The sequence below is a fragment of the Nelusetta ayraudi genome, unplaced genomic scaffold (genome assembly GCF_046127955.1).
Source record: "Nelusetta ayraudi isolate G7.1 ecotype Tasmania unplaced genomic scaffold, CSIRO-AGI_Nayr_v1 ptg000092l, whole genome shotgun sequence".
NCBI lineage: Eukaryota > Metazoa > Chordata > Actinopteri > Tetraodontiformes > Monacanthidae > Nelusetta > Nelusetta ayraudi.
Genome location: NW_027466142.1, coordinates 1,985,949 through 2,011,339, shown reverse-complemented (window position 1 = coordinate 2,011,339; position 25,391 = coordinate 1,985,949). Strand labels below are relative to the sequence as shown.

The 25,391-nt window shown below is 46.3% G+C and overlaps 1 protein-coding gene and 1 long non-coding RNA gene across 6 annotated transcripts in view; one reads left to right on the top strand and one right to left on the bottom strand.

Annotated features, from left to right (window-relative positions):
* Window positions 1-25,391, bottom strand: part of slc4a4a (solute carrier family 4 member 4a) — a 41,015-nt gene that overhangs the window by 10,566 nt on the left and 5,058 nt on the right. For 4 of the 5 annotated variants that reach the window (XM_076047036.1, XM_076047039.1, XM_076047037.1 and 1 more), the window contains exons 3-14: window positions 24,976-25,049; window positions 19,015-19,188; window positions 12,262-12,397; window positions 10,369-10,529; window positions 8,512-8,691; window positions 5,239-5,315; window positions 1,744-1,901; window positions 1,559-1,646; window positions 1,267-1,421; window positions 1,055-1,165; window positions 379-553; window positions 150-283 (exon numbers count right to left, since the gene is read on the bottom strand). In XM_076047036.1, coding sequence (XP_075903151.1) covers window positions 150-283; window positions 379-553; window positions 1,055-1,165; window positions 1,267-1,421; window positions 1,559-1,646; window positions 1,744-1,901; window positions 5,239-5,315; window positions 8,512-8,691; window positions 10,369-10,529; window positions 12,262-12,397; window positions 19,015-19,188; window positions 24,976-25,049 — 1,623 coding nt within the window. The remainder of the gene's footprint in view (window positions 1-149; window positions 284-378; window positions 554-1,054; window positions 1,166-1,266; window positions 1,422-1,558; window positions 1,647-1,743; window positions 1,902-5,238; window positions 5,316-8,511; window positions 8,692-10,368; window positions 10,530-12,261; window positions 12,398-19,014; window positions 19,189-24,975; window positions 25,050-25,391) is intronic. The other variant, XM_076047040.1, reaches the window with a different exon arrangement.
* Window positions 10,439-20,830, top strand: LOC142902177 (uncharacterized). Its single transcript, XR_012929059.1, has 2 exons — window positions 10,439-10,573; window positions 19,832-20,830. It is a non-coding gene; the product is annotated as an uncharacterized LOC142902177 (long non-coding RNA).

Here is a 25,391-nt window from a genome sequence, read left to right as displayed (position 1 = left end):
CGTTTGCACAATGGAAATGGCAATTGGACATTGATTGGTAGCAGAGGCTCTTTCAAAATAAAAGTTGAGATCAGAACTAAACCCCGCCCAAAGCTAGACCAATCGGAAATATAGGCAGGGTTTTGTCCAGATTGAAAGAGGCGGGCCACCTGCTGAAGTTGAAGAGCAGCCGTTCAAAGACCAGAACCGGACCAGTGCTGCTGAGGATGGTGAGCGGCTGGCCGGCCAACAGGCAGAAGACTCCGCCGGCGATGGCTGTGCCCAGGAAACTCTCCAGCACACCCTGCAAGTGGAGGCGGAGAGAACCAGTGAATCTTGAGTGGTGGCGGGTGGAGCAACCTGGGGAACGTCAGGCAGCATGGATCTGACTCCTCTGACCTGCATGTTCTCCGTGGCGTCGCCCAGCAGGCCGCCGAAGGTGATTGCGTTGGTGACGGTTCCCAGGTAAATGAACAAGATGGCCGACAAGGCCTGGATGTGAATCGCATCTGTGAAGTCACTGAGGAAGAAAGGCGCTTTTCTTTTGATGTCTAGTAACATACCACCGAAGAACCTATAAAAATGGGACATTAGAAAAAAAGGTTAGGAGCTACCCTGTGATGAAGTGGCCACTTGTCCGGGGTGTCACCCTGCCTTCACCCTATGACAGCTGGGAGAGGCTCCAGCAGACCCCCGCTGCCCTGAGTTCAGGAGGGAGCAGGTATTGAAAATGGATGGATGTTCATGGCTGGAATAATTGCAAAGGTCCCATATTGGGAAAAAACATTCTAAAATAGCAAAAAACTAGAATAACAAGAACTCACAAAAAAACTCACAGAAAACACCCCCAGGTGTTTCACCTCCCTTCCCAAGCATGTGCCTGGTGCATTGTGCACAGCATCAGATTTAGCAGCAGGTATTAAACAGAGGGCTAACTCTGCTCTTTCCTGTTGAGTTTGTTGGAGAGTCAGACATTGCAAGGCTGCTTTATTGACGAAAAACAAAACTCCTCAACACAGTCAGTCTTATAATATGACTCGATTGCCTTTTCAAGTTTACATCCACGGCTCCGTACCTGCCAGTCTTTGTCAACTCTTCGCCGACTGCGTGTCCTCCTCCTCCGTGACCTCCATCGTGGGGCATGTCTCCGTTCATCTGAGAGTCAACGCCAGCATACATGTTTTTCCTGAAGGAGGGTGTTGGGGCAGAAAGTAGCAATGAGTCTTGAGCATGTCATCAAAACATCGACCTTCTTTGTTTGACACAGTTCATCTGGTTGGTTTGGACCTTTTGTCCGGTGGAGGGAGGTTTTTGGGCGGCTCTATCCTGATGGCCGGGTCCCATTCCCCAGGAGGAAGAACGATCACCTCGTCCAGGAACTCATCGATCCCGGCCAGCAGATCTTGTCTGTCCTTGGCTTTGTACGCAATGTCGTGGAAGACCTGGACAGTGATACCCCCCAAAACACCCCAAACAGGAAGTTCGGAACAAACTGATGATCAAAGTAGTTTTTTTGTTGTTTTTTTTACTGTCAGCAGTATGATAAAATACAGATGTTGCATGTCAGTGGAATCTCCACCTCGTCAGACATGAGCGTGGCGATGGCTCTGCCGATCTCATGGTACGACTTGGCTTTGCCTTTGGGTCCAAGCAGGATGAATAAAAACCTGCAGACGAAAACAAAACAAAATGTCAAATTTTCACACGTCTCTGCACAAACTCCCTGGAACCTCTACACCCTGAGCAGCACCAGAGGTGGGTCACCTTGTGGGAACGGGGACTTCCGTTAAGGCTCCCAGCATCACAGCCTGCTGCAGGCGGACAAACGCTACAAAGGGCGCATCCAGGAAGTCCACCTCCCCTACCAGCACGTTGGAGGCCTCGGCGTCTCTCGGCAACTTCTTCATGAACTTGTTCCTCAGCTGGGACACACACACACGCACACACACACAAAAGAGACAACGGTAAAAGTGTGAAATGTTACGTTCACACCAGCAAGCCGTACACTCTAAATGAAACGACCTAATTCAAACGGGGACAAAGACCATTCAGGTTAAATACCAAACCGGGAGGCTTCAACCTAAATGAGGCCGTATTTCTTTCTACGTCTGCTGAGGTGGAGACGTAGAAACACTGGAGGTGGAACCCCTGCTGGGCGCCATAGGTGCAGCAGCCTCTGTTCCTAAGTGACGGCCCGCTAGCCCGCTAGCGTCTGTCGTCTTCTCGTCTCGTTCTTCAGCCACCCACTGCCTTGAAGAGGCAGCCGGGTCGCTGAAAATGAGTCAGGTCTGACATTCGGAAAACCAATCGGCTTCCTTCTAGTTGTGTATGTAATGTATGAAATGAGAACAATGAGGAAGTTGAAGGCTTCTCCCTATGGAGAAGAGTTATAGCTCTACTTCCTGCCTCAACCTCTCTTAAAGATCTGATTGACACCTCATCAGTCAAAGAAAAATGCATTTTTTGTAATCATATCTATGCCAGTAGGTGAAAGTTCCACTTTCTGGAGCCAGCAATAAAACTTTTACTCAACTGCAAGTCTTGTATCAGTTGGCTTTAAAAGAACGATGTAATCTTATCTGCTGGACGTGATTAATTCCCTCTGTGACGTTTACATCATTAGGAAATAAAACCTCAAAGACATTTAATGCTGAGCATGCCGATAAGATTGTCCTGGAAAACTACTGTGTTATACACTCACTGGCCACTGCAAAATGTGAAATGTTCAGTGGCTGACAGCAAATATATATTCAGTCAATCCAAGTCTCATCGAAGCAGCAACAAAATGCATATCTGCATTTGGTGAAGACGACCTGCTGCTCGGAAACAGTTTTCACTGGATCTCGCTATATATTTTTGCCTCTAATTGTCTTCACACAGAAAACACTTAAATAAAGCCTTTGGGTGATTAGCTGCTAAACTAACAAGATTCCGTTAATCCTATTACAATAATAAAGACTGGTGTTTAAAAACGCACGCACCAAAAAGCGGCAAACTGGTCGAGAAGATAACCCTGAATTTTTATCTGGGCAAAAAAAAAAACACTGAGTGAAAAAAAATCAGTAAGTAAAGACAAATCAGCAAACCAACACTGAGGACAGAAAATAGCATTAGAACAATAAAGCAGAGCCTAGTTTGACTTTGCCAAGACCCGGATCATGCGGTGGTTGGATCAGTGCCATCAGCCTCCGAGGACCAACATCCCATAAACCAGTGACCTTCCACTAGTGAGACGCATCTCATCCAATCAGAGGCTGCTGAGCCAGCTTGGCCCTGGCTTTTTGTCTGTAAATGATTGAGTTGAGAGGTTAAACTGGCGTCAGCCAGCCTTCCATCATCTGCTCACCCCCAACACTTCCACTCCAGGTCGGCCTGCGTTTGCCCACCTCAATCTACAGAAACAAACGCTGTCCTGTGATTGGTCCTTTTATTGCTGACATTCCCAGTGCTCCTGGAAAAATCCCTTGCCACCTGCAACCACGGCAGGTTTGGTTGATCCGGGCTAAAATATTTACCCGACATGTTATCAGTGATTTTTTTTTTTTTTGGAAACAATTATTCCTTCAGACAGATCTGTTGTGTTTCCTTTGAGTGCAGAGGGTTTTTCAGGATGTTGCGCAGAATCATATTGAATATCAGTATTGATACTTGCGTTACCAGTTGAGTCCGTTTTAGAATTTTTGTTCATAATAGAATTTCAAAAACTACGCATTAAAAAAAAAACACCTTCTCTTCACACATAAGCTTACATTTTTAAAAAAATTTGGTGTCTGCAAAACTAAATGTGGTCTTTAGTTTTGGATTGGAAGGGACATTAGTTGTATCTCACATAACCAGTTCTTACATCGTAAGCAAAACGTTTTAGGCCATATGGATCATCCAAAAATGTTGTTTCTTTTGAGTTTTAATGTTTCTTCTATATTTTTGCAAAATAGTATTTATAATATAGATTCTTCTCATACGTTGAGCTCCAAAGTTAACATTGTGCAGCCACTGTGGAAATTGTGTCTTTTCCACAGAGAAAACTGAGTGGTATTTATAAACATTATGGGGGTGTAAAAGAGCTTTGGACAAGCAGATGTACTTCCTGTCAAGTTGTGTCCCTCTGAGTGTTTTGTCCCACAGGAAGACTAACTGGATTGGTCTGACCTATTTCTCATCTCACACAGCCCTGGTCTGGGATAGCAACATCACAACGACACCTCATAACCTTAACACCATTGGATAGTAATGGTTATTGAAGCAAAAGCAGTAATAACAAGGTAGCTAACGCATCTGCTGACTCCCTTGCATTGATGTTGCGGCACGTGTTTGCCTCTTGTGTCATGAAATATCTACTTTACTGTCTCTGCCACAAGTTTGGAGTTTTCTGCTACTAAAAGCGGTGGAAGACGTCCAGGTCATGACGACAGTTCATTGTGTTATCACGTCTCTGGCCCAGTGGCTGCACTGTGAGGTGCATTTGAGCTTGAGTTAGCTTATAGCCCTAGCACAGTGCTGCACTTGAAATACTTTTACCATGTTGCATTACATTTCTACATCGCTGCAAAAAAAACATCAAAATATAATCACACCTCACTGCCACTTGCCAAAGACTAATGTTACAAAGTTGGTCTCCACCAGTACGTAAAGTATTTTTGGCATGTGCCCCTTGCTTTGAGGTTTGTACCTGCCGAGTACCTACGAAAACATCGGAAACAGATATTTCATGTGATTGACGACTTGCTGCTGCAGAGAAGGAGAACAGAATAGCTTGTCCCAAAATGTGTGTCTGGCATGCGTGGCTACGAAGAGCCTTCTCCTCCATCCCACCTAAGAAACATAAAATCTCCTGCTAGCCAGGCCACTGCAAGGGCAGCTGGGGGCCAACAGGGAAATAAACCACATCCAGCAAGAGTGCCGTCGCCCTCAGGGCATTGCACTAGTTGAGGAGTAGAAACGGCATCAGATCATTTTCTTGCTCATTTAATAACGAGAAACGCCTCTATGGCCCCTGAAGATGTTAGCGTCCTGTATCCAGTGTCAGTGGATTCTGTACTCTTATGTAAAATTAGCTGTATTATATAAATATGTATTGATATAAATGTATTTTTAAGTGTTCTAATACTTAAATATTGTTTGTATTTTTGAGGAATGCCCCTAAACATCAGGTGACGGTACTGCTACATAAATTAGCCTCTAAGATAACAATCTGTACTGAAATAAATTATGAAATTCACAAGTGAAAAAAAAAATATAATCTCTCATCCATCGCCTCACCTGGTCTTTCTCTGGTTTGTCTGAGATGTCGTTCAGGCTGCCGGAGGCCAGGTTCTTGTGAGTGGTGGTGGGACTGTCTGTTTAAATACAGCGACACGAGACAGTGAGATAGATCACACACATACAGCCCTTCCCACGTCAGCACAAAGGAACAGGCAGTATAGAGTGAAAACCAAAAATAAAAAATAAAAAAAGGGATGGCAGAGACTCAGAAAAGACAGCGGCCCAGACAGTTTGCTCCACATGCAGCGACCCCAAAGTGATGAGAGAAGCGACCAAAGAAAACCACAGTGATCTTTTCATCTCAACTGCTCAACTGCTGAGCGACGCACAGGCACATTTCTTTCTAATCAACAAGCTATATTTTATCCTTAAAGGTCTAAAAAGTGAATGTGTGTGTGTGTGTGTGTGTGTGTGTGTGTGTGTGTGTGTGTGTGTGTGTGTGTGTGTGTGTGTGTGTGTGTGTGTGTGTGTGTGTGTGTGTTAAACAAACACCATTATCTTTGTCAAATTAACCATTCAGCTCATTTATTCAGATCAACACGTCTTTAAAGCGCTAAATCTTGAGTGCACTAAACCACTAAAACCACTGATTGGTGGAGACAGTGACGGCTGAGGTGGTGATAGTGGTGTGTGTGTGTGTGTGTCAGCACATCAACCCCTGATTAGATCCACAGCTTAAGGCCGATGGGTTCTTGCAGTAACATTTTGGCAGAAATATGCACTTTGCAATTCAGCCGCCAGTGGTCTTAATGTTGTGGTGATGCATACCTCATGGGAGCTAATTTCATAATTTCAGACTACATCTTCCCAAACTTTCTTTGGAGCCAATGTGACATTTTGCTCACCTAATGAATTAATAAAATATGTACATGAAATAATTGCTGCATCCATCCATCATCTTTATCACACAAATAATTAAGAGCTGTGCTGGCCGAGAATACTTGATGAGGGTCCCTGCGTCCATCACTCCCATCACGGCAGCTTGTGCCGCTAAGTGCTGCGCTCTCGTCAAGAAGGTGGACAGCAGGACTGACAACTCTGCTGACTTTCACTGCAGGACCTCGTCAAAGTCAACGTCTGGTGCCACTGGAGCCTTTTACATGGCGTACATCTGCCCCTCCCCCTCCACCCCCCGAGCATCGTGGGTAATAACATGTCTGTCAGTATGATGCAGCCAGTAGGAATACAGACTAATGATGGGCAGGTTATAATTTTTGAAAACTTTTTTTCTTTTTCTTTTTTTCCTCCAGTGTAGTTTTATCTGCGCTCAAACTGCAGATTAAAGTTTTTTTTTTTAGTCAGTTCTGACCCCTTTAACTCTTTTTGTCAGTCTGTCTGCAATCGAAAACAGCTACAGACCAATTGCCTCCAGATCACATCAGAGTTCATAAGAAACACTGAAGCTTATGACTTGCATTTAAAGTCAAATATCTTTCAAAAATAAAAAAAAGCTCTTAGTCTGAACTGCAGATGAGGTCAGAACTGATCTGGGTTCTGCGACGTGAGCGTCACAGCAGCTCCCCGTCCACTTACTGAGCCAGTCCATGCTGGTGCTCGTCTGCGACTGCAGGTCCTCCATGGAAATGCGACCTGACAGGCAGGTCACAGAGTTCTCCAGAGGACTGCGAGCTTTTTTAGTGGCAGCAGAAGGTTATCAGAAGCCCGTCCAGCAGCAGCAGCAGTGAGAGAAGGAAATAGACAGTTGAGAGACAGGCCCGCTGACTCAAAGCAAGAGGTGTGTTAGCATGTTGGACGGAAGGAGGGAAGAACAGAAAGAAAGAAAAAGATCAAGTGGCTTGTGAAGGAGATATGAATTAAAATCTGTATTTGTATCCAGGAAAAGCCGGGGAGAAGCAGAACACCGTGGGTCACTGAGTTGTTGGACTCATTCAGCAGGAGCAGGTTTTGGTGAAAACATCTTCATGTTGCTCTAGTGTGTCTGTGAAGGTTCTCAGTCATCCAGGTCATTTTAAAGTAGAAGGGTTCAGTTACAGCAACTGGACTTGTTTGTTTCTCCTCTCATCCGAAAGGGTTCTTCAGTTTTAAAAACAAGTGCAGTTGCTCAAGCACGACGTCTTAAAGTTTCAGAGCTCGTCATCTCTCTGCGGGATGAGTCTCATTGAGAGGAGGCGGAGAAAACATGAATCCAGTCCTTCAGTTGGTCTAATAGCAGCTAATGAATGGCGTTGCTCTCAGGGACCCACAGTGACACATTAATGACCCCGTCAGCAGCAGCGAGGGAAGACCACGTTGCTGAGTGACAGACGTGTTGGGGAAGGGGGTGGGGGGGAGGGGGGGTGATGAGGCTGTCGCTCTGCTGGCATCAGTCACATCTCACACATCTCAAAAGGATTCCACACAATAACTGCAATGCTGATTAATTACTGTGGTTCGTTAATCTGATCATTATTTATTAATTTCTAAAGTTTACCAGGCTGAGATGAATCCATTAGCTGCTCAGTGGGTTTTTTTTTGTTGTTGTTGTTTTTAATCGTTGGAGCAGAGCGACAGTCTGTACTTGCTTGATTTATAAATATATGCTCTTGTTTTGAAAAATCAAATGGGGTGTTACATTGTGTTGCACAAACATTTTCAAACGTTCTGACCAAGTTAATGAAGTGAGGAATTCTGTGAGTATAAATTAGTCGTCTCAGGCCCTGTTCACACACGTGTGGAAATATTTAAATGTCATATCTGTATAATATTTAAATACACACAACTTTTTTAGAATTAAGGCTTTCTGTAAAAAAAAAAAAAAAAACATATAGAAAAAGCAACTTTTTGTTTTTAAATACACACAGATGTGCAGACAAGGCCTCAGAGACACGACCTGCTGCTTCTCCTCAGGAGTGTGTTAGTCTGACTCGGTTAAAACTGGGTGCTTGATGAATCCCAGTGACCCTGAGGTCAGAAGGTCACTGCGGAAAATGTAAAAACTCAACCGGATTTGTAAATGAGCGGCTGCGGTTAATGACTGTTGAGTCTCTTGCTGACTGATGTTGTTAGTACAGCAGCCGGCAGCGAGTGCTGTTATAGTGGCACAATCTGATTTGTAAGGAATCAATCTAGTCGTGCTAGTTTTCAAAGAATGGTGAAAGAAAGGAAGTATAGCATGTTTAGTGATCAACGAGGGTTTAACGATTCCACTGGGATCTCCAATTCAGCGCCTGGGCTCTTTTTGCCTGTTTTTTTTTTCCTCTTCTTCACTTCATTGTAAATGAAATGTTTCAAAAAGAAGCGTAGACTGCACCACACTGGCATCAGTATTACCGTTTTCCTGGTTGGAAAACAGCCTACTTGCACTGGAGACCGTCTTGCCGATGTCGGCCAGCGAGCGCAGGTTGGACTTCTTGGTCTGGTGACGGTGTTTGCGCAGCAGCGTGTACATGACTTTGTCCTTCAGCTCCGCCTTCAGCTGGCCAATCTCGATCTGGTTGTCAGTGATCAGCTCTGTGGTGGTGCGGGGACAGGAGACAGCTTTAGTCTAAAGCAGAGGAGTCAAAGTCAAATACACAGTGGGGCCAAAATGTCAAAGTTGGACAAAGTCTTGGTCCAACATTGATATTAATTGAAAAAAAAATCTTCCTCCAGATAGAACAGTGAACTTTTTCATATGGACCCCAAAGACACTGAATATGGAAAAAGCAAAACTTAATACTATACAGTAAATAACTTCATATTTAACATGCACTGTCTATTGGTCAATTCATTTTAAGTTTTTACAAGTTTACAAGAGGCGACATTTGAACCCACTTTTTTTGTTGTTGTTACTGTGTTTTCACCCGCTGGAGTGTCTTTCCATTTCACTTATTCTCAATTGCATCATCTGTTTGTTTTCAGGTCGATACATCGACAATAAATTGTAGCGCACTACCTTTTTGACACTCAAATGGGAACTTTTTACATTTTTAAAATGTTATTAATATTAAAAAAAAAAGTTAAATCAAGTTAAGCATCTTGAGACAAACGCCAGTTTTTTTCTTTGAACATTTAAAATAGGCACATGGTGTTTTTTCATTATTAATTTCTTTGCGTGCGTGTTTTTTCCGAGGCTACAGTCCAGCCAGCGGCCTGCGACAATCCCTCCGTGTTCAAAAACGCCGTGGCAGCTGTCTTTACACGGGTCAGGGCTCAATCAACCACTCCCGTATTTGCGCCGCAGCCGCTGTGTTAAGTCTTTGTGGCGTCATGAAGAGGCTCAATCAAGGAGGATCTAGCCTAGTTTTTTAAAAATAGAATTGGTCCAAAAGCATGAATGCGGCCGGATAGCAGCCCGGGGGTGAGCTGCTCCTCCAGTGCAGGGCAGCAGTGCCGTTAATGGCCCATCAGTCAAGTCAGCCGGCCTCAAAGGCCAGAGAGGCCCGGCTCGGCTTAGCTCGGCCCGGCTCGGCCCCACACACTCAATTACTTCACATGAATCACTGCGAAGCGGCAACACTTCCTCCTGCTTCCTGGTGTAGGAAAACAATCACAGGGGCGGCGGAGGGCTGGCGGCAGGGAGGATTAAGGATTAAGTTTATTTTGTTGTTTGCTCTTTTGCATGCGTTTCTCATTTGTTTGTTTGTTTGTTTGTTCTAACAAACAGGAATTCAATCCATCAGCATTCTGAAGTAAAGCCGAGTGGCAGCACGGCTTTGTAATTAAGGGAACGTGAGCAAAGAGAGAAAATATAAATTTAGCCGCACACAGGAACCTGTCTGTTGCACTTGTGCGTGTGTGTTTGTGTGTGTAACCCAGGCATGGGCAAACCACGGCCCGGGGGCCCAAATACGGCTCATAAAGGTTTTTAATCTGGCCCGCCGAACTTGAAGAAATTAATAATAATAATAATTAGTAGGTAGTGAGTCATAAAATCGCTGTATTTCCTCCATGTTTCCAGTGTTTTCAGAGTCATTTCAATAAAGCGCGAAACACTGTGGGGCTTCAAAGACGCATTGTGTTGAAGCACTTTTTTCCATTTTTAATTGACAATAAAGCAACATGTTTTCTACATACCCCATGATATATTTTCTCCTCCTAAGAGGTGGCTCACCAAACACTCCATCCATTCTGCTGCTGCTACAACCCATTGTGTCCCCACCACTCAAAGAAAAAGTCCCCCAACCCACCCCTGTAACGGGTACCTACCCACAACCTGAGGCAGGCTGGAGGCCTCCATGTCCAACATGATGGTTCCCTTCTCGATGCAGGTGCGCAGCTCAAACAGGCTGTGAAGCGACAGCGTGGCCACGTGGGGTTTGCTCCAGCGCTCGCCGCCTTTCTCCACCTTCTCCTCGAACTTGATCCACCTGCCAGGGGGAGCAGCGGCATCACATCAGCACACTGGAACCGAGTGAGTGCAACCTTTTTGTGTGTGTTTCCAGTCACATCCAGAGGCTGTATTTTCTTTATTTTCATTTTTTTTTTTTAAAATCATCCCACGTTCCTGCTTCCTCCATCTCAGTCTAAAATCAGAGCACTGTGTTCCCGCTCCATGCTGCCAGCGCTGCAGCTGGTGCAGTGCCAGCATCAACCCACCGCCCCATCCCCTCCTCCTCCTCCAGCACTTGTGAGAACTTTCATTCGAGGTTGAATCCCCTGAGTGCACTCGGCGTGACACCGGCGACGCATTTAACATGCAAAGGCTGATTTTCTCCATCAGTTGACAGAGGAGAAACCAAAGCGACTCTCTCTCGTTTTCTGCCTGAAAACTGACTGAGTTCATTTCCAAACGGTGGGATCCGCTCACCCGACAAATTCCCATGGAGTCGGGAGTCGGTTCCTTTCAATTTGGTCCTTTGCTGAGACTGTCAGGTTAAATCATAACAATCAAAGGGGTTTATTGAGGGCTGCACAGGTGATGGTGCTCTATTTCTGACTGGCCATCACGCATAATGATGCTTAAGATGACCTGAAAGTCCTAAGAAAAAAAAAGCCCTCTGCAGTCACGTAAACACAGTTTTTGGAGAGATAATGAGGTGCTTTGACAGCTCCTTCTCCAGCGCACTGACTGCGTGAGGATCGCCCAACCGCAGTGTCACTTGTTTTAGCCAAACGCGGCGGGTCGTTCTGCCGGCCGTGGAGCGGCGCCCCCGCCAGGTCGCGTCCCCCCTGGCGGAGCTCCGCTCATCCACTGCTAATGACGCACAAACAATCGGCCCATCTCAGGCCCGGGCCCACAAGTGGGCCACACAAGTAGAACCTGAGCAGCTCTTTCTCAGCCTTAATGCACCAAATTCACACTGCAAGATTTTTTGATTTTTTTTCAGAAACAAATTCAACTTAACTGACCAACCTGGTGTTAAAGAGCCTCTGCTTCAGCGAATCAGGTTTATAAAAAGATCTAAAGCAGCGGTTTGCAACCGCTATTGCACCGTGAATTGGTTTAATGTCAGACAATATTTTCATTGACCAGCCTTTAAGGTGTATAAGGCTGTCGGTCTTTTAACACAGGGTGCTTGGTCTCCAAGTGGAGAAGCAGTTTTGAAGGCTTCATTGCCTCATTAGAGAGCTGAACATCGCATATTGTACCGAGTGGGCAGAGTGTATTTTAACTGGGAGTCCTGGTTTTGTCTGTTACATTCAGCTTCCTTTTTCTCAAAGGCTCTTCTTCTGTCTCCTCACTGGGCTTTTTCTCTTTGTAAAGAAACTTTTCAAAGACATTTTTTCACTCATTTTGCTAGCTAGCTAGCTTGTGGATTTAATTTTAGCGGTAACATATCATGTGACCGAGACAAGCGCCTTGACGTGCGTCAAGATTTGATCCATAGCCGAATCTAATCCGGTAATTCTTCTTAATATAACATTGCTCAGATTCAATGAATCAGATAATAAATAAAACAGAAGTAACGTAATGTATTTATTCTGTCTGTATGTCCCGGTACCAAATGACCCATGGCCCAATGGCCTGGGGGCTGGGGACTGCCAATCTAAAGCACCAGAATGACTCTTCCTGATGGCCCTTGAGCAAATTTGTGAATCTAAAGCACGAGAGTTCAACTCGGCGTGGATCCTGAAGCCCCGCCCACTGCGGATCCCTACCTGGCCGTCTCCTTCCACTCCATCTCCTGTCCGTCCACCGACAGGAGCTCATCCAGCTCGGTGAAGAGCTGCGGCGGCGCCGGGCCATCGTCCTCCTCACCCAGGATGAAGCGGATCCTCTCGGCTGCCGGTGAGACTGCAGAGAGAGGGAAGATACTCCGGTTGACAGGCTGGCAGTGGTGGCCATTGGCCAGGGGCTTTCCGTCCACCTGGGGAGGCGGAGGTGGAGGTGGAGGGATGGTGACCATCTCCTCCTCCTTCTCCTCCTCCAGCTCTCTTTTCTCTTTCACGTCCTCCTCCTTTTCCTCGTTCTCCTCTTGGTTGTTGTTATTGTTGGACATCGTGGCAGTTGAAGGAGAGGACGAAGACAGAAACAAAAAACACTCTCTAATTTCCAAATATTGGGACCCAGAGTTTGATTCCGGGTGGGAAGCGCCGCAGGTCCCAGAGCCTCAGCTAGACCCTGCGGTGGAAGTGACAGTCAGCTGCTTCAGCGCCAGCAGCACTTTGTGAACCAGGTAGGGGGGGGGTCCATGGAGTTTAGGGGTCCCCCTCATTGAACACCCCTCCTGACCCTCTCCCGTCTCTCTGCCTCTCTTCGCCATTGGTCCACCCCGCCAGTGCTGGCAGGCTGCCCTGGAGACCCCCCTCCGCCTCCCCCCACATCATTAACAATTAGGAAATGGACCACAAAGGCCAGCTTCCCTTCCCCTTGTCTTCTCATTTGAATATTTAGAGAGGAACAGAGACGGAATTTCAACAACGGCGGTGATACTTCTCGGCTCTTCAATGGACGGCGACCCAGCGGTTTGATCCCGCGAGTTGAGACAACGTGTTGGACTTTATATAATGAGAGGGCTCCCTCTCTGCCTCGAGAGTCCACACACACACACGTGCGTGCGCATTGCATACATATTAGAGTGGCGTCTCTATGGTGAAAAGCTGTCAGGAGTCAGGAGTTTGGGGTAGCGGGTTGAGTTAAGGGTTAAGAGTAAAGTTTTGGGTTTTTTTGGTTTGTTTTTTCCAAAAAAGCAACTTTGGACACTCTGTCACCCTCCTCCTGAGAACCCTGTGGTTGCCTGCCCAGCACCCTCTCCAGCCTGGACCAGGCCAAGCAGAGCTGCTGCGTCAGCGAGTGGCAGCGCTGCCGTCCACCTCGTTACACCTCCGTCAAACCTCCCACGTTCAACGTGACTTTGATTGGAGATGATAGACGCCCGGCGTGTAATCAGACGCCCACTAATGTCACCGAGTCCCGTCTTTCATTTCCCAGCCTGAACCGAGAGCGACGCACTTGGAGGCCTCAAGTAGTGAGCTTGCGTGGCACAGTGGTCATTACCATGGTTACAGCCTGTTTACAGCAGTTGCACGTGTGGTGTTTATATCTTGTCTGCAAAGATAAGTGACATTTGTAATGCTGCCTGTTTGCTGGAAAGCTGAACACTTTCAATCTCCTGCTTGCAGCTTCACTAGGCTTAAAGTTATTCAATACAATCCGTGTGATTCATGAAAAACATGAAAGCATTTCCAGGCATTGTGGTTTCTCCCACTGCCATTCATTCATTAAGCACTGAGTGTGTAAGTGGTACATAAGCAGTGCGGCAACAACAGCAGCAGGTATATAAGTAAGATAAGCGCCTGCAAGATTACAAAGTAGGGGGCAAACTGTCTGCTGAAAAATACACACAGACACACACTTAGAGTACACATACAGTATGCAGGCTTATACAGGCTTAAGTCCTTAACACCTTAAGTGGAATAATTTCTGGTGTGTTTCAGACATTTCGCTGACTCTTGTATCGACTTAAAGCCAAGACAGTGAAGACAAGGTGTACAAAAAAAATTGCCAAACAGCCAAATCTGATTGTAAACAGTTGTAAGCGCAACAAGGCGACGGTCAAAGCCTCTCTGGATTTAGACACACGCAGCCAGCTGGACGGCTGGACCAATCGACAGTAACCACAATCTGGAGCGGGGAGAAAGTTGGTGAATTTTATGGCAAAAATATGAGAAGTATTTATTTTAAAGGTGCACGGTGTTGAGAATTTCAAGATGAAATATTTATCTATTCCTGTGAACCGCTCATCACTGCCGTCCGGCACAAGCTGCTAACCAGCCGCAGCGTAAAAAAACACAGCACTGTCCCACTCAAGCTGTTGCTAAGAGAGGGGAGGTGGGGTGGGGGGGTGAGACTCAGTTCAGCGTGAAAGCACAGAAGGGCAGAGAGAGAGTGAGCACGGAAAAGGAGGGATGGAGATGAAAATCCCAGCGTTCAAACGACAATTTCAAAGCTGTGTGTGCTCTCGCCAAGAGCCGTGGGCACACAAAGGGCACTTTGTCCCAGCAGCAGAGGCTCATGGGATAGGGGATGGAGGAAGAATGCCCGCTGCCCGGCAGAAAGGCTTAGTGTGGCTGCCACGAAAAAAGGCCCCGTTTGGTCCCACTCTTGACATGCATCCTACACAAATACCTCCCATCTTCTCCTCTGTCCATTAGGAGGACGGGAGGGGGAAAAACAACCCCCCCACCCCAACCCCCCAAAAAAAGTCCAGCGCAGCAAAACAGCTACATGGGATTTTGCGGCACATACGCGCCCATGTTGTCAAACTCTGTGACAACTTGTTCAGAGCGAGGGCCGGATCACAGAGGGGTGCGGGGAATGTTGCACCGAAACAGTCCTGCGTTCAGTATGCAGGGCAGCTCTGCACACAGGCAGCAGGAGGACTGAAGGACTGAGGGCTGAATGCAGAGCAGCAACCAGGGGGGAGCCCAACAGCCAAAACAAAACCTTTCCACCCACGCAACTGCTCCAGTGAGCTGTGGTGCTGGTAAAGGTGGGCAGGGTGGGGAGTCATGATCTTGACCCATCACAAGTTGACATTTTGTTCGTCCAACATGCTGTGTTTGTTCAGCCTCAGTTAAAAATTTTGTTAAAAGTGCAGGACTGAGCAGATGACCACGGCCATTGCTATTGCCAGAGCTAGCTGTTGTTAGCCAAGATTAGCTCAACGTATTCCTAAAATGAGAGTGTTTGAGGAGCAAGAGAGGCGGTCAAATCAGCCTCTGCCAAAACAATTCTGAAAAAGAAGCTTTGTAGACACTTTATTTTGAGAAAACAAAATCACTTCATCAACATGTTGAGGAAGTTCCACCAACGATGAAGATGTTTAGCAGGATGCTCACAGCATTTTTGCTGGAGGCTGTAAAGAGTGGGCTGAAGATGTTATTTCCCCCCAAAAAAAACAGTGTCCGAGGGTGATAAATAAATCCAGTGATAAATCCAGTGAGGCCACCCAACTGTGGGGTGAAAAATAAACATCTGAAAATGGAACATGGGGACTTTAATGATCAAAGAGGATCATTAACCTCCCACCTGATACAGTAACCTGAACAGATCTTAAAGTGCACAATCATGCCTTTGTTTCTATCTGGAAAAAATGTTGCCAGAGATGCAGAGTTAATCTCCCGGTTGACGAGAGGCTGTGAATGTCAGCTGCTATTTCTGATCCAAGGGGGGCAATCGATGAAGATTACTCTGAAAAACAATAAGCGACGGCAGGCACAGTAATGGCTCTTGAAGGGTTTAGGGAGTTTATCCAATCAATAGCGAGAGACCTTTGCACTTGTGGTTGATTTGCAACCTCAACAGTCTGTTGCTCAAGATTCAAGATCAGTTTGAAACCCACAGAAAGTGTTTCTTCAACCACCACAAACACCTTCTAAGTCCACCAGACATCCACTTGATTGGCACACTCAAGTTTTAAAGTGACATCTTTAAAGTTTTTCAGGGATATCAAACCAAGGTTATGGGTGGCACCATACCAGAAAATAAATAACCAAGTTTCCAACCTGATTTATTTATTTATTTATTTATGTATTTATTTATTTATTCTTTGGTCATTTTTAATCTTATCAACCATGAGGACCTTGAATAACTCGCCAAAATATACTTTGAATTCTGATAGAAGCCAGAATCTGGCCCCCTTTCAGCAAATTAATACCCAGTTGTATAAGATTCAACTTTCAAAGTAATTTTTTTTCTTTGTAATCCAGTTAGTTTCAATTATCTGACAGGAGTAGGACAGAGCTTCCTAATCACAAAAGAGCAGAGAGAGCAGAGGGACAGGCAGAGGACACACATGTGAGCAGGAGGATGCAGTCCCTGCAGCGTCCATCTGACCAAACAAGCCCACTTCACTTCAGACAACAGGAACCAGGAAGTTCTCCTGGGAGCGGCCTGGTCTCCCAGAGGGAGCCGCGCAGGAGAGGGCAGCGGCTCTCAGCGGGACATGACATCTCCTGCATGCCTGTCACATTCTGCTGGGGAAGCTTACAACTTCCTGCAGGGGCCCAGATTTAGCTGTGCAAGCATTTCTCTACGAGAAGAAGACTCCAGAGAAGAACATCTCTGGAGTCGCTGATGACCGAGCGAGACAAAAACCTGACCGCTCCAACGCTTGCTGTGCTCAAACTTCATGTATTCAAATTACAACAGCTGTTGTTTAAAATTCGTCAGCAACTTCCTCTTCTTGGCCTTCTTATCATTATTATTATTATTATTATTATACTTTAATTTTTCACAGCAGCCAATTGGTCATGTGTTAAATTAATTAGGTCCTAATAGACCTGTAGTATATCCCTCTAATTGGAAGTGGAAAGAAACGCATGACATTTCAGGGCTGAAATTTTTCCAGTCCTGCGGCAGCACAGCGTCACTGATTATACGATGCAGGAAAACAATTGTATTCCATAATACAATTAACATGCGCTACTAGTTCAGCCTAGTGCTAAAGTTTACAGTTTATACAGTCTAGTGAAGTTTTTTATTGACATGACGTAAAAGCACATGAACCGGCGAGTCACGTGTCCAACCAGTGCGCCGCACACTTTGCTCTTTCCTCCTCTTCTTGTACAAAACGTCAACAGCTCTCCGCTCTCTGTCCCATATGGACCAGCAGAACAGCAAAGTGTCGACTACTAACAAAAGGCGTCAGCGCTCACATTCCTCTGCCAACAGAGTTTCGTTTTCCATGAATGGAGCATTACCAGTGTTGCTGTAAACAGTCGGAGAGCTCCGGGAGACTCACACATTTGACCGCGGCGCCTCCAAAACAGCAGAAGTAACGCTTCTTAGGCAACAACCAATGGGGAGTTGGCACAAGACCGTTTGTAAGGGAGGAAGAAAACGTTTTGGTCAAGGCTCCTCAGTGTACTTGTTTATCACTGTATATTTTAGTCAATTTCATACCAGTGCAGCGCTTTAAATGTCACACACAGGAGGCCTTTAAATATCAAAGAAATATCATCAAATACTACTACAGCAAAGTGCAGACGCTCCTTGGCGACATGGCGGCCTGTGATCCATCCCCACTCTAAATACTGGCTCCCACTGTCTGCAGTACTGCTCAGAGGCGACGTGTGACCACGCGTGTCCAAAATGTCTGAAGAGTAACGCCGGCACTGTTTACTCACAGCAGGTGGGAACATTTACACCTGGCGACACAGCAGACGGCCTTACATGGTTCAGTGGCTTTACCTGGTACACTGGCATCAGTCCCGGCCCACTGAGGACTCAGGGCGGGCAATTGGATGAACCTTAGCATTAGCATGCGGTAAGTGTGGTGTCGCGCTGTTTCTTGCCTCTTGGTTTGTTTACAGAGTCAAGAAAAGTGCAGTGTCGTCTGTGTTGTGCTACGTCTACGTCAGTCTATTTTGGGGTCTGTTCCTATAGCAGGTACTGGCTAGCAATGCTAATGACAACAATAGCCCAACAGTTCACAACATCATATTAACTTGCAGCCACTTTCAGGTTGGCTCCATCGCCATCCACTTTATCCCCATGCGACCCTGCATGCTTGCAACACTGATGGTAAAAAAAAAAAAATGTAAAAACCCAGCTGCCAGTCATATCAGTGAGCGGCAGCAAGCAGAAAGGCCGCCTGTGTAATCTCGTCCCTGATTGGATTAGTGTCCTGAGGAGCCCCTCCCCCACATCAAGTGATTTGATGACACGTTTTTGTTTTGTTTTTTTAAAGATGTTCGAAAATCCCATTCTGACCGTGTTTTGGTCCTCTTATCACCCCACGAGAAAACAGGGATTTGTACACCCACCACCACCACCACCACCACCCACCCCACCACTCAGCTTTGTCTCAGTACAAACTAACAGGTTTTAATCATCTCAAGCCCGACACAACTTCATTAAAACTCAACCTTCTGCTTTGCTGAATGAATAAACAGTCAAGTCAGTGGAAGTCACCCAGCGCGACTTCCTCTCTCTCGTCCCCCATCTCGTCCCTAATCGGCCGCCCGGGGGTGATGGGAGGGAGTGGGGGGGGTGCGTTACATTTTGCACTCAGCCGGCAAATTAGACTTGCGTCCGCCATGACACATATAGATGCTAACGTGACTGAACGCACACAAAAGGCAGATATACGCTTATGTCTTCAACCAAGGTCAAGTGGGTTGGGGGGTGGTGGGGGGAGGCAGCCGTGCACTTAAAGCATCACCATTTCCATTACTTCCACTGGACAAAAAAACAAACCTCCCTGCTCTGTCACAAACACGCTTGTCAGTCACGCAGCTATTTCCAGCCACTCAGTGGACTCAGCAACTTCTGCAGGGTCACTGGGAGGAACAGCTTTTTCTTTTTTTTCTTTTTTTTTCAGCTGGTTTTCAGGATGCAAGACACCCCCCCTCATCTCCTCCAACACCACCACCGACGTGGCCTGGTGGTCGTTCGGTCACACTCACTGAGGGGCTTGAGGATGCTGTTGCTGGCCTCGTCGTTGTTCTCCGTGTCCGACCTGTCGGAGGCGTTCTCCGCCGGACGCTCCTTCCGCTCCTTGTGGCCCGGCCGCCGGCGGTGGCGCCGCCGACGCCGGTAGCTCTTGGGCACGTGCACACCGATGTAAACGGTGTGGTGACCTGCCAGAGGGAACACAGAGAGAGAGAGGGAGAGAGAGAAGAGCGTGTCAAACTCACAGAACTCGGCAGATTTGGAGCTTTTCGCGCAAGTGAAAAAGACGGCCATCAGGAGAAATGACACCGCTGGATGTTTTAATAACGGCAGCTCAGCTCTTGGGAAAACCTGCCATCCTGCCACCTGCATCCGTCTGTGAAATCGTTGACGGAGAAAAAAAAAAAAACGATGCCGCCAAAGGCACCCCACTTCAGTGCACCCGCTGTTTGCACAATATCAGCAGCAGCCTACAAGCCGTTTTACGTGCGGTTGTGTACTGACAAGCGGGCGAGTGTGTTTACCAGTTACACAGAAGCCAGCAGTCTATAGGTTAAATTCAACAGATGAGGCAGGACGGCTGATATTTAGGATATCAACAACTTGACGTAAACACGTGGAAGGCGGACGTGAGACTCGGCACACGTCCACGGAGAGAGATGATGACTTTGGTCCCACCGCCCTCAAGTCAAGTGTGGAGTTTTGTAAAGTGGAGTGTGTACTTTTCCATAATATAATCACTCCGAGTGACAGATTCCTCCACTTATGATGGATGTGAGTTAAAGTTAAGAAAAATAACAAAAAATATTTTTTCTTCTTGTTCTTGTGCAGAGTATGAAGACCTGGTCGTGGACTGACTGGTGCACATAAAAGCACAAAGATTCTCCATATGGTCACCAGTGGAACCAACCAGGTGAAGATCTAAGAACTGAAACTCCATCAGGTTGGCAAAAGTTTCTTTTCTTTGTAAGTGGATGTTTAGCCAAAATATACCAGCTGGTTAATTGGTTTAAAGTGAACACATTTTTTTTTTCAAGTAAGTTCTACTCCATAAAAAACATTGATGATCAAAGGGGGAACTGAAGGGGGGAAAATAAAAAAATGTGACAGAGGAAACTTTGATTTTGGACATTGTATCTTGGCAAGAGGTTGTTCACAAGTGGTTATTTTCAGCGGCAGCAGTTTGTTGCACTCTGCACAGCTTCCTTTTCACAGCCCTGTTGCTAAATTAAGAGCACTCAGGTCACTCACAGTTAATAAAATCAGTGTGTAACATTGCCAATGAGAAGCCTCGTGTTTCAAATGAACAGCCCTCATTGGCTGGAGATCAAAGATGTTCTTCCAGATACTATAATGAAGTTGCTTGAACCTGGTTGACTTACAGGTTAGAAAAAAACGACTTTAATCTCCAAAACAGCATTTACTGCTTTCTAAATGGAAATGAGTTGGATCAAGTGGAATCTCTCCTGAGCTTTGCAGTGAACACAGGACAAGGAAAGATATTTTATCAGCAAACTGCAGACGCTGGTGAGCAAACATCAGATCCACCCCTCAAAAAAATAAAGGCCTCTTTTGCATCATTGTTGAGAGAGCCTTCGGGGTAACGCTGAGCCAAGCACTGAGCGGGGATGCAAACAGGAAGTGACTGCTCTCCCTCAGAAACAACAATCTCTCACGGAGCACAACGGTGCTCATTATTCGCTCGCACTACAATGCCTTGGTTTTGTGTGTGTGTGTGTGTGTGTGCGTGTGTGTGTGTGTGTGTGTGTGTGTGTGTGTGTGTGTGTGTGTGTGTGTGTGTGTGTGTGTGTGTGTGTGTGTGTGTGTGTGTTGTTTTATTGTGTTTTTTTAAGGGTTCATCTAAATTCAGTGACACCGACGGTTCCGCATTCCGAGCTAACGGCGAGAGGAGAGAGATCTAAGGCCATTTGAAAGTGTTGCATTTCGAGGGCCAGTGTTTGAGTTGACACTAAGCAGTTTGATGGACCAATTATGGGATATGTTGGATTTCACATGCAGTTCACCTGTATCACCTTTACCTTTACCTCAGTTGATTTCTTGTCTTAGTTTACCAAACCTTGTTTAGTTTTGTTTTTGAAGGACCAATGGGTAAAATTGTGTACAAGGGATCTGCTGGCACGAAGCGGCAGATAGTGTGTATGTTTTTATAAAAGTCACTAAAAATCCAATTCAATTGGCTAATAATAAGCATGTCTATATTTGCATGACGTGCTGGTCCACTTGTGCCACCATGTTTCTCCAGTAGACCAGAGCGCCAACACACACTTAGAAGAGTGGCGCCGAAAACAACACTGGCAGTCGGGAAAAGTTAAAAAAAAAAAAATAATAATCATAAAAAAAAAGGAGAGAGAGAGAGGTCTTCCTTCATGGTGAGGGCTGCAGGGCCCCAGAGGAAGGCAGGTGGCCGGCAGACAGACCTGCATCGCCCCCACCTCAGCCCGCCACTGGGCTTTTGGTTCAACAAAGATGGCACCTTCCTCATGTTTATCGGAAAACACTAGATCAATGGGACCGAGAATCCCGGCGCAGCGCCTTCAAGATGTTGTTTGGAGTTCCTGGTCGAGGTTCACGTGGCGCCTGCGCTGAGCAATCTGCACACCAGCCTGATTCACCCCTGGATTCCACCTCTGCTCCAGCTTGCACACTCGCAGGTGAACGGCACTCCAAAGTCAACCCAGTCGTTCCACGTGTGTTACATACTCAGCAAAAATCAACAGCGAAGGTTTCTAATGGGAATTTCAAAGATCTTTGGAAGATCATTGCATCGAGAATGATAAATAATTGATTGTGTTATCTAAGATCGTGTTTCAATTCCCTGGTCTTATCTTTTGTCATTGGCATGCACAGGAAGAAAGTTCTCTGAGCGGTTAAAGGGTCAGCTAGAGACACACCGCATTGGTGCATTGTTGGAAAACATTATTAGGGAAGTAAATTTTACAATGTTCAGATGAGAAGATAGGACACTTTGGCTCTACGCAGACAGTATAGAGTGTTTTTTACAGTCTTGGTTGTCTGTCGAGCACCTTTAGAGCCAAACAAAGTCAGATTTGCTGCACAACAAACAGGCATCAGAGAAAAGACACAGATGAAGCAGATGGCTGGACAGAAACCGGAGACATATAGTGTTAAGGGAAACAAAGAGCGCTGCTCCATGAGGACTGATAGATGAGCCGGGGAGACTAGTGCGCTGGCTGAGCAGCGAGCAGAACAGAGGTGTCGCTGATGAAGGAGACGGAATGAAAAACGGCCCAGTGAGGAAGAGGAGGAGGATGAGAAGGAGGAGGTGTGCACATTGCCACATTGCCTGAGCAACTTTGTGTAATGACTTCCTCCTCTTTGTGTGTGTGTGTGTGTGTGTGTGTGTGTGTGTGTGTGTGTGTGTGTGTGTGTGTGTGTGTGTGTGTGTGTGTGTGTGTGTGTAGGGAGGGCCTTATAGTCCTGCCCGTAAGCTCATACTGAATTGAAAAAGTGTGTGTGTGTGTGTGTGTGTGTGTGTGTGTGTGTGTGTTCGCTCGCGCGCTGGGAGGTTTGTTTAGCGCGCTGGATTTCTGAGGGCAGGCACCGCCAGTGCCAGTTTCCCCAGTAACTGCACTGGGATCTGCTCAGACCAGTGGGGAAGAATGGCAAGAGACGCCAAATCACACAAAACACATTCTAATACAAACTGATCCAGAATGTACATATATATGGCTTTGGACAAAAAAAAAGTATTTATATCTGTGGGAAAGACAGATATAAATACCCAGTGCTTTTGGAGATGGCTGCAAACAGAGGGTTAACTAAGCAGTGTTCTGGAGATGTAGTGAGTTTTTCAAGTCAAGTGAGGTTTACATGGGATGTTTGAAGTGAACCGATAACTGTATCTGAAGTATTTTGCCCAAAACCCCTGCCGGAGACATTTTATCTCATCATGTGTGAGAAGTATCAAATGTCAAGGCCAATTATCTCTCTGTCTTCTTGTTTAAGATAAGATAAGATACACTTGTATTTACCCCACAGTGGAATATCAGCTCTAACTGAGGAGGCGGGGGGGGCGCCAAGAGATGACACACACACACAGGCACAGCTGAGACGCTACGCTGACTACAGGCAGGAAGTTCGGGAGGTGGGATCAGGGGTCAAGAGGTCACGTCGAGGCAACACCTGACAAAATGTTGGCCTCATGCTGAAGGTGGAAATTCCTGTTCTGGTGTTTACAAGTGAGGTGAAGTTACTCAACATGCCTCATGGCTGATGTGACGAGTGCTACAGCTTGTTTAGCCTCAAGCAGCTGTTGTCTTCATCATTCCTTTTAAAAGGAAGATGAGGTGGGAAAATAACAGCAAAGAACAATAGGTTGTAAAAGACTCAATAATTCCTCACTCTGTCAACATACTCAAATAATTTGCATCTCTATTCTGGGAATAAACTCTCACTATCCTGATCTGTGTGTGTGCTGGCTCCTGGAAAATCAGCTGTTTGTGATGTCACAAATAGGAATCTTCCACAACTGTCTTAGTAGACACGCCCTCTAATGAGTGGGAAAGCAAAACAATGTGAAGGACGGAACTTTCCCCTTTCTATGGAAATCATTTTCGACCTGTATCAGATTACAATGGGGAGGGGGGGGAAGCGCAACACAGAACATTTAAACTGTAACCTACCACCAGATCAGTACAGCTGCTTCTCTGTAACATTAATCTGATAATAAAAATCAGGGGGAAAAAATTAACGACCAATAATCATGCCTTATTTCAGCGATGCCCAAAGAAACTCCCCAAAAAAATGACACAAAATTGACTGTGGAAGCTCCTTTTTTGGCTTCATCCAAGTCAAACATTCTGTCACTCGCTTCCTTTCAGATGACCTAATGACTCACTTCATGAGTCTTGTCCCAAAACCTTGTGGTCAATTACTGTCAGTTTAAAATCACAAAAAAACAATTAAATTGGAATTGGAATTCACAACAACAACAGTTTTGCTCTTTGCAAAACGACCAGCGAGGAACCGCTGAGGACGCTGCGGGAAGATCCTTCCTTCTGCTGCGTTAAGTGACCTGCAGGTCTTTGAGGGGATTAGCGGGGTAAACACTGCATGACATGCTCGGCGCTCTACATGGCGGCCGTGCCAACCAGGCGAGCGTCACGGAGTACGTGCGGGAAGTGTACGAAATTTGGCGCTGCCTAAACGGATCACCACTGCCCTTCCTGTTCAGCTCGGGCTACTACGCTAATTCGGAGTCACTGGTGTGACACTAGCTGCGTTTCCATGACAATTTTTCGCAAGATAAAAGTGATATTTCTATCATTGTGATTTGCAGGTGTTTCCATTGAATGGTGGGAAGCGCATAAGTCGTCATTCTGGCCAAATCGCGTCCTGCGAGACCCCACTGTGAGGAGGACGGAGGGACAAAACATTTTGCCATAAATCTGCATTTCCTGTTGTTTGCTGTCAAGAATGGTTGTTATATTTTTCTCTTTGATGACTTGTAAGAAGAAATATTCTGTCTTCTCCTCCATCCAAAACATAACGCACCATTTTCACTTGACTGGTCACGTGACCCGGTACGTCACGTCCCCTGACGTGTAAATGTGAAAAAAGTGTTTCCATGACACTTTTGCGATATATACCTCTATATCGATACATCTGAAAAAAACACCTCACGAGAGCGTCAAAACCTTTTAGCCACATTTGAGAAGTTTTCCAAAGTTTAGCTGTTTCCATGTCCAGTTTTTTATTGCCATATTTTGGTTTTGCGCAATTCTAGGGGTCATGGAAACACAGCTAGTGGGGAGAACCTGCGACAAATGCGTGCAGAGCGCATTTTAGGCTGGAAGAATTATAAAACACACACACACACACATATTGCCAAGTGTTTCCTGCCACTTGTTCCCTCCATCCAGGAAGCTGAGCAAACGTTTTCATTTCATCTCCACACAGTCAGTCGGTCAGTGCAGCCGAGTGCAGAAACTCACCTTCTACCTCCTCCTGGTCACACATGTGCTTGAGCAGCGAGGCCCCCCGGTCCAGCACCGCCTCGTCCTCCATCCTGTAGTAGTAGAAGAGGAAGAAAGACTGCTCACACTTCTCCTCCAGCGACAACGTGGAGCCATAGCGCTTGGGCTCGTTCACCTGCAGCAGGTTGGGACTGGGGCTCAGTCTGGTGCTGCTGGTGGCGCTCATGGCCCCCGCCCCCCCTCCCTAACCCCCACTGACCGCTGCTGGCCCTTCTAGACGCCCATTGGGAGCGCCACAGAGCAAAAAATAATACTAATGCTCATCTAAAAAAAGCAGCACCTCAAAAACAAAAAAACTAGCTTCCCTCTCAGCGACACTGACTGGTGGAACGGCGTGCACGTCTGTCTGCGTGTGTGTGTGTGTGGGAGGGCGG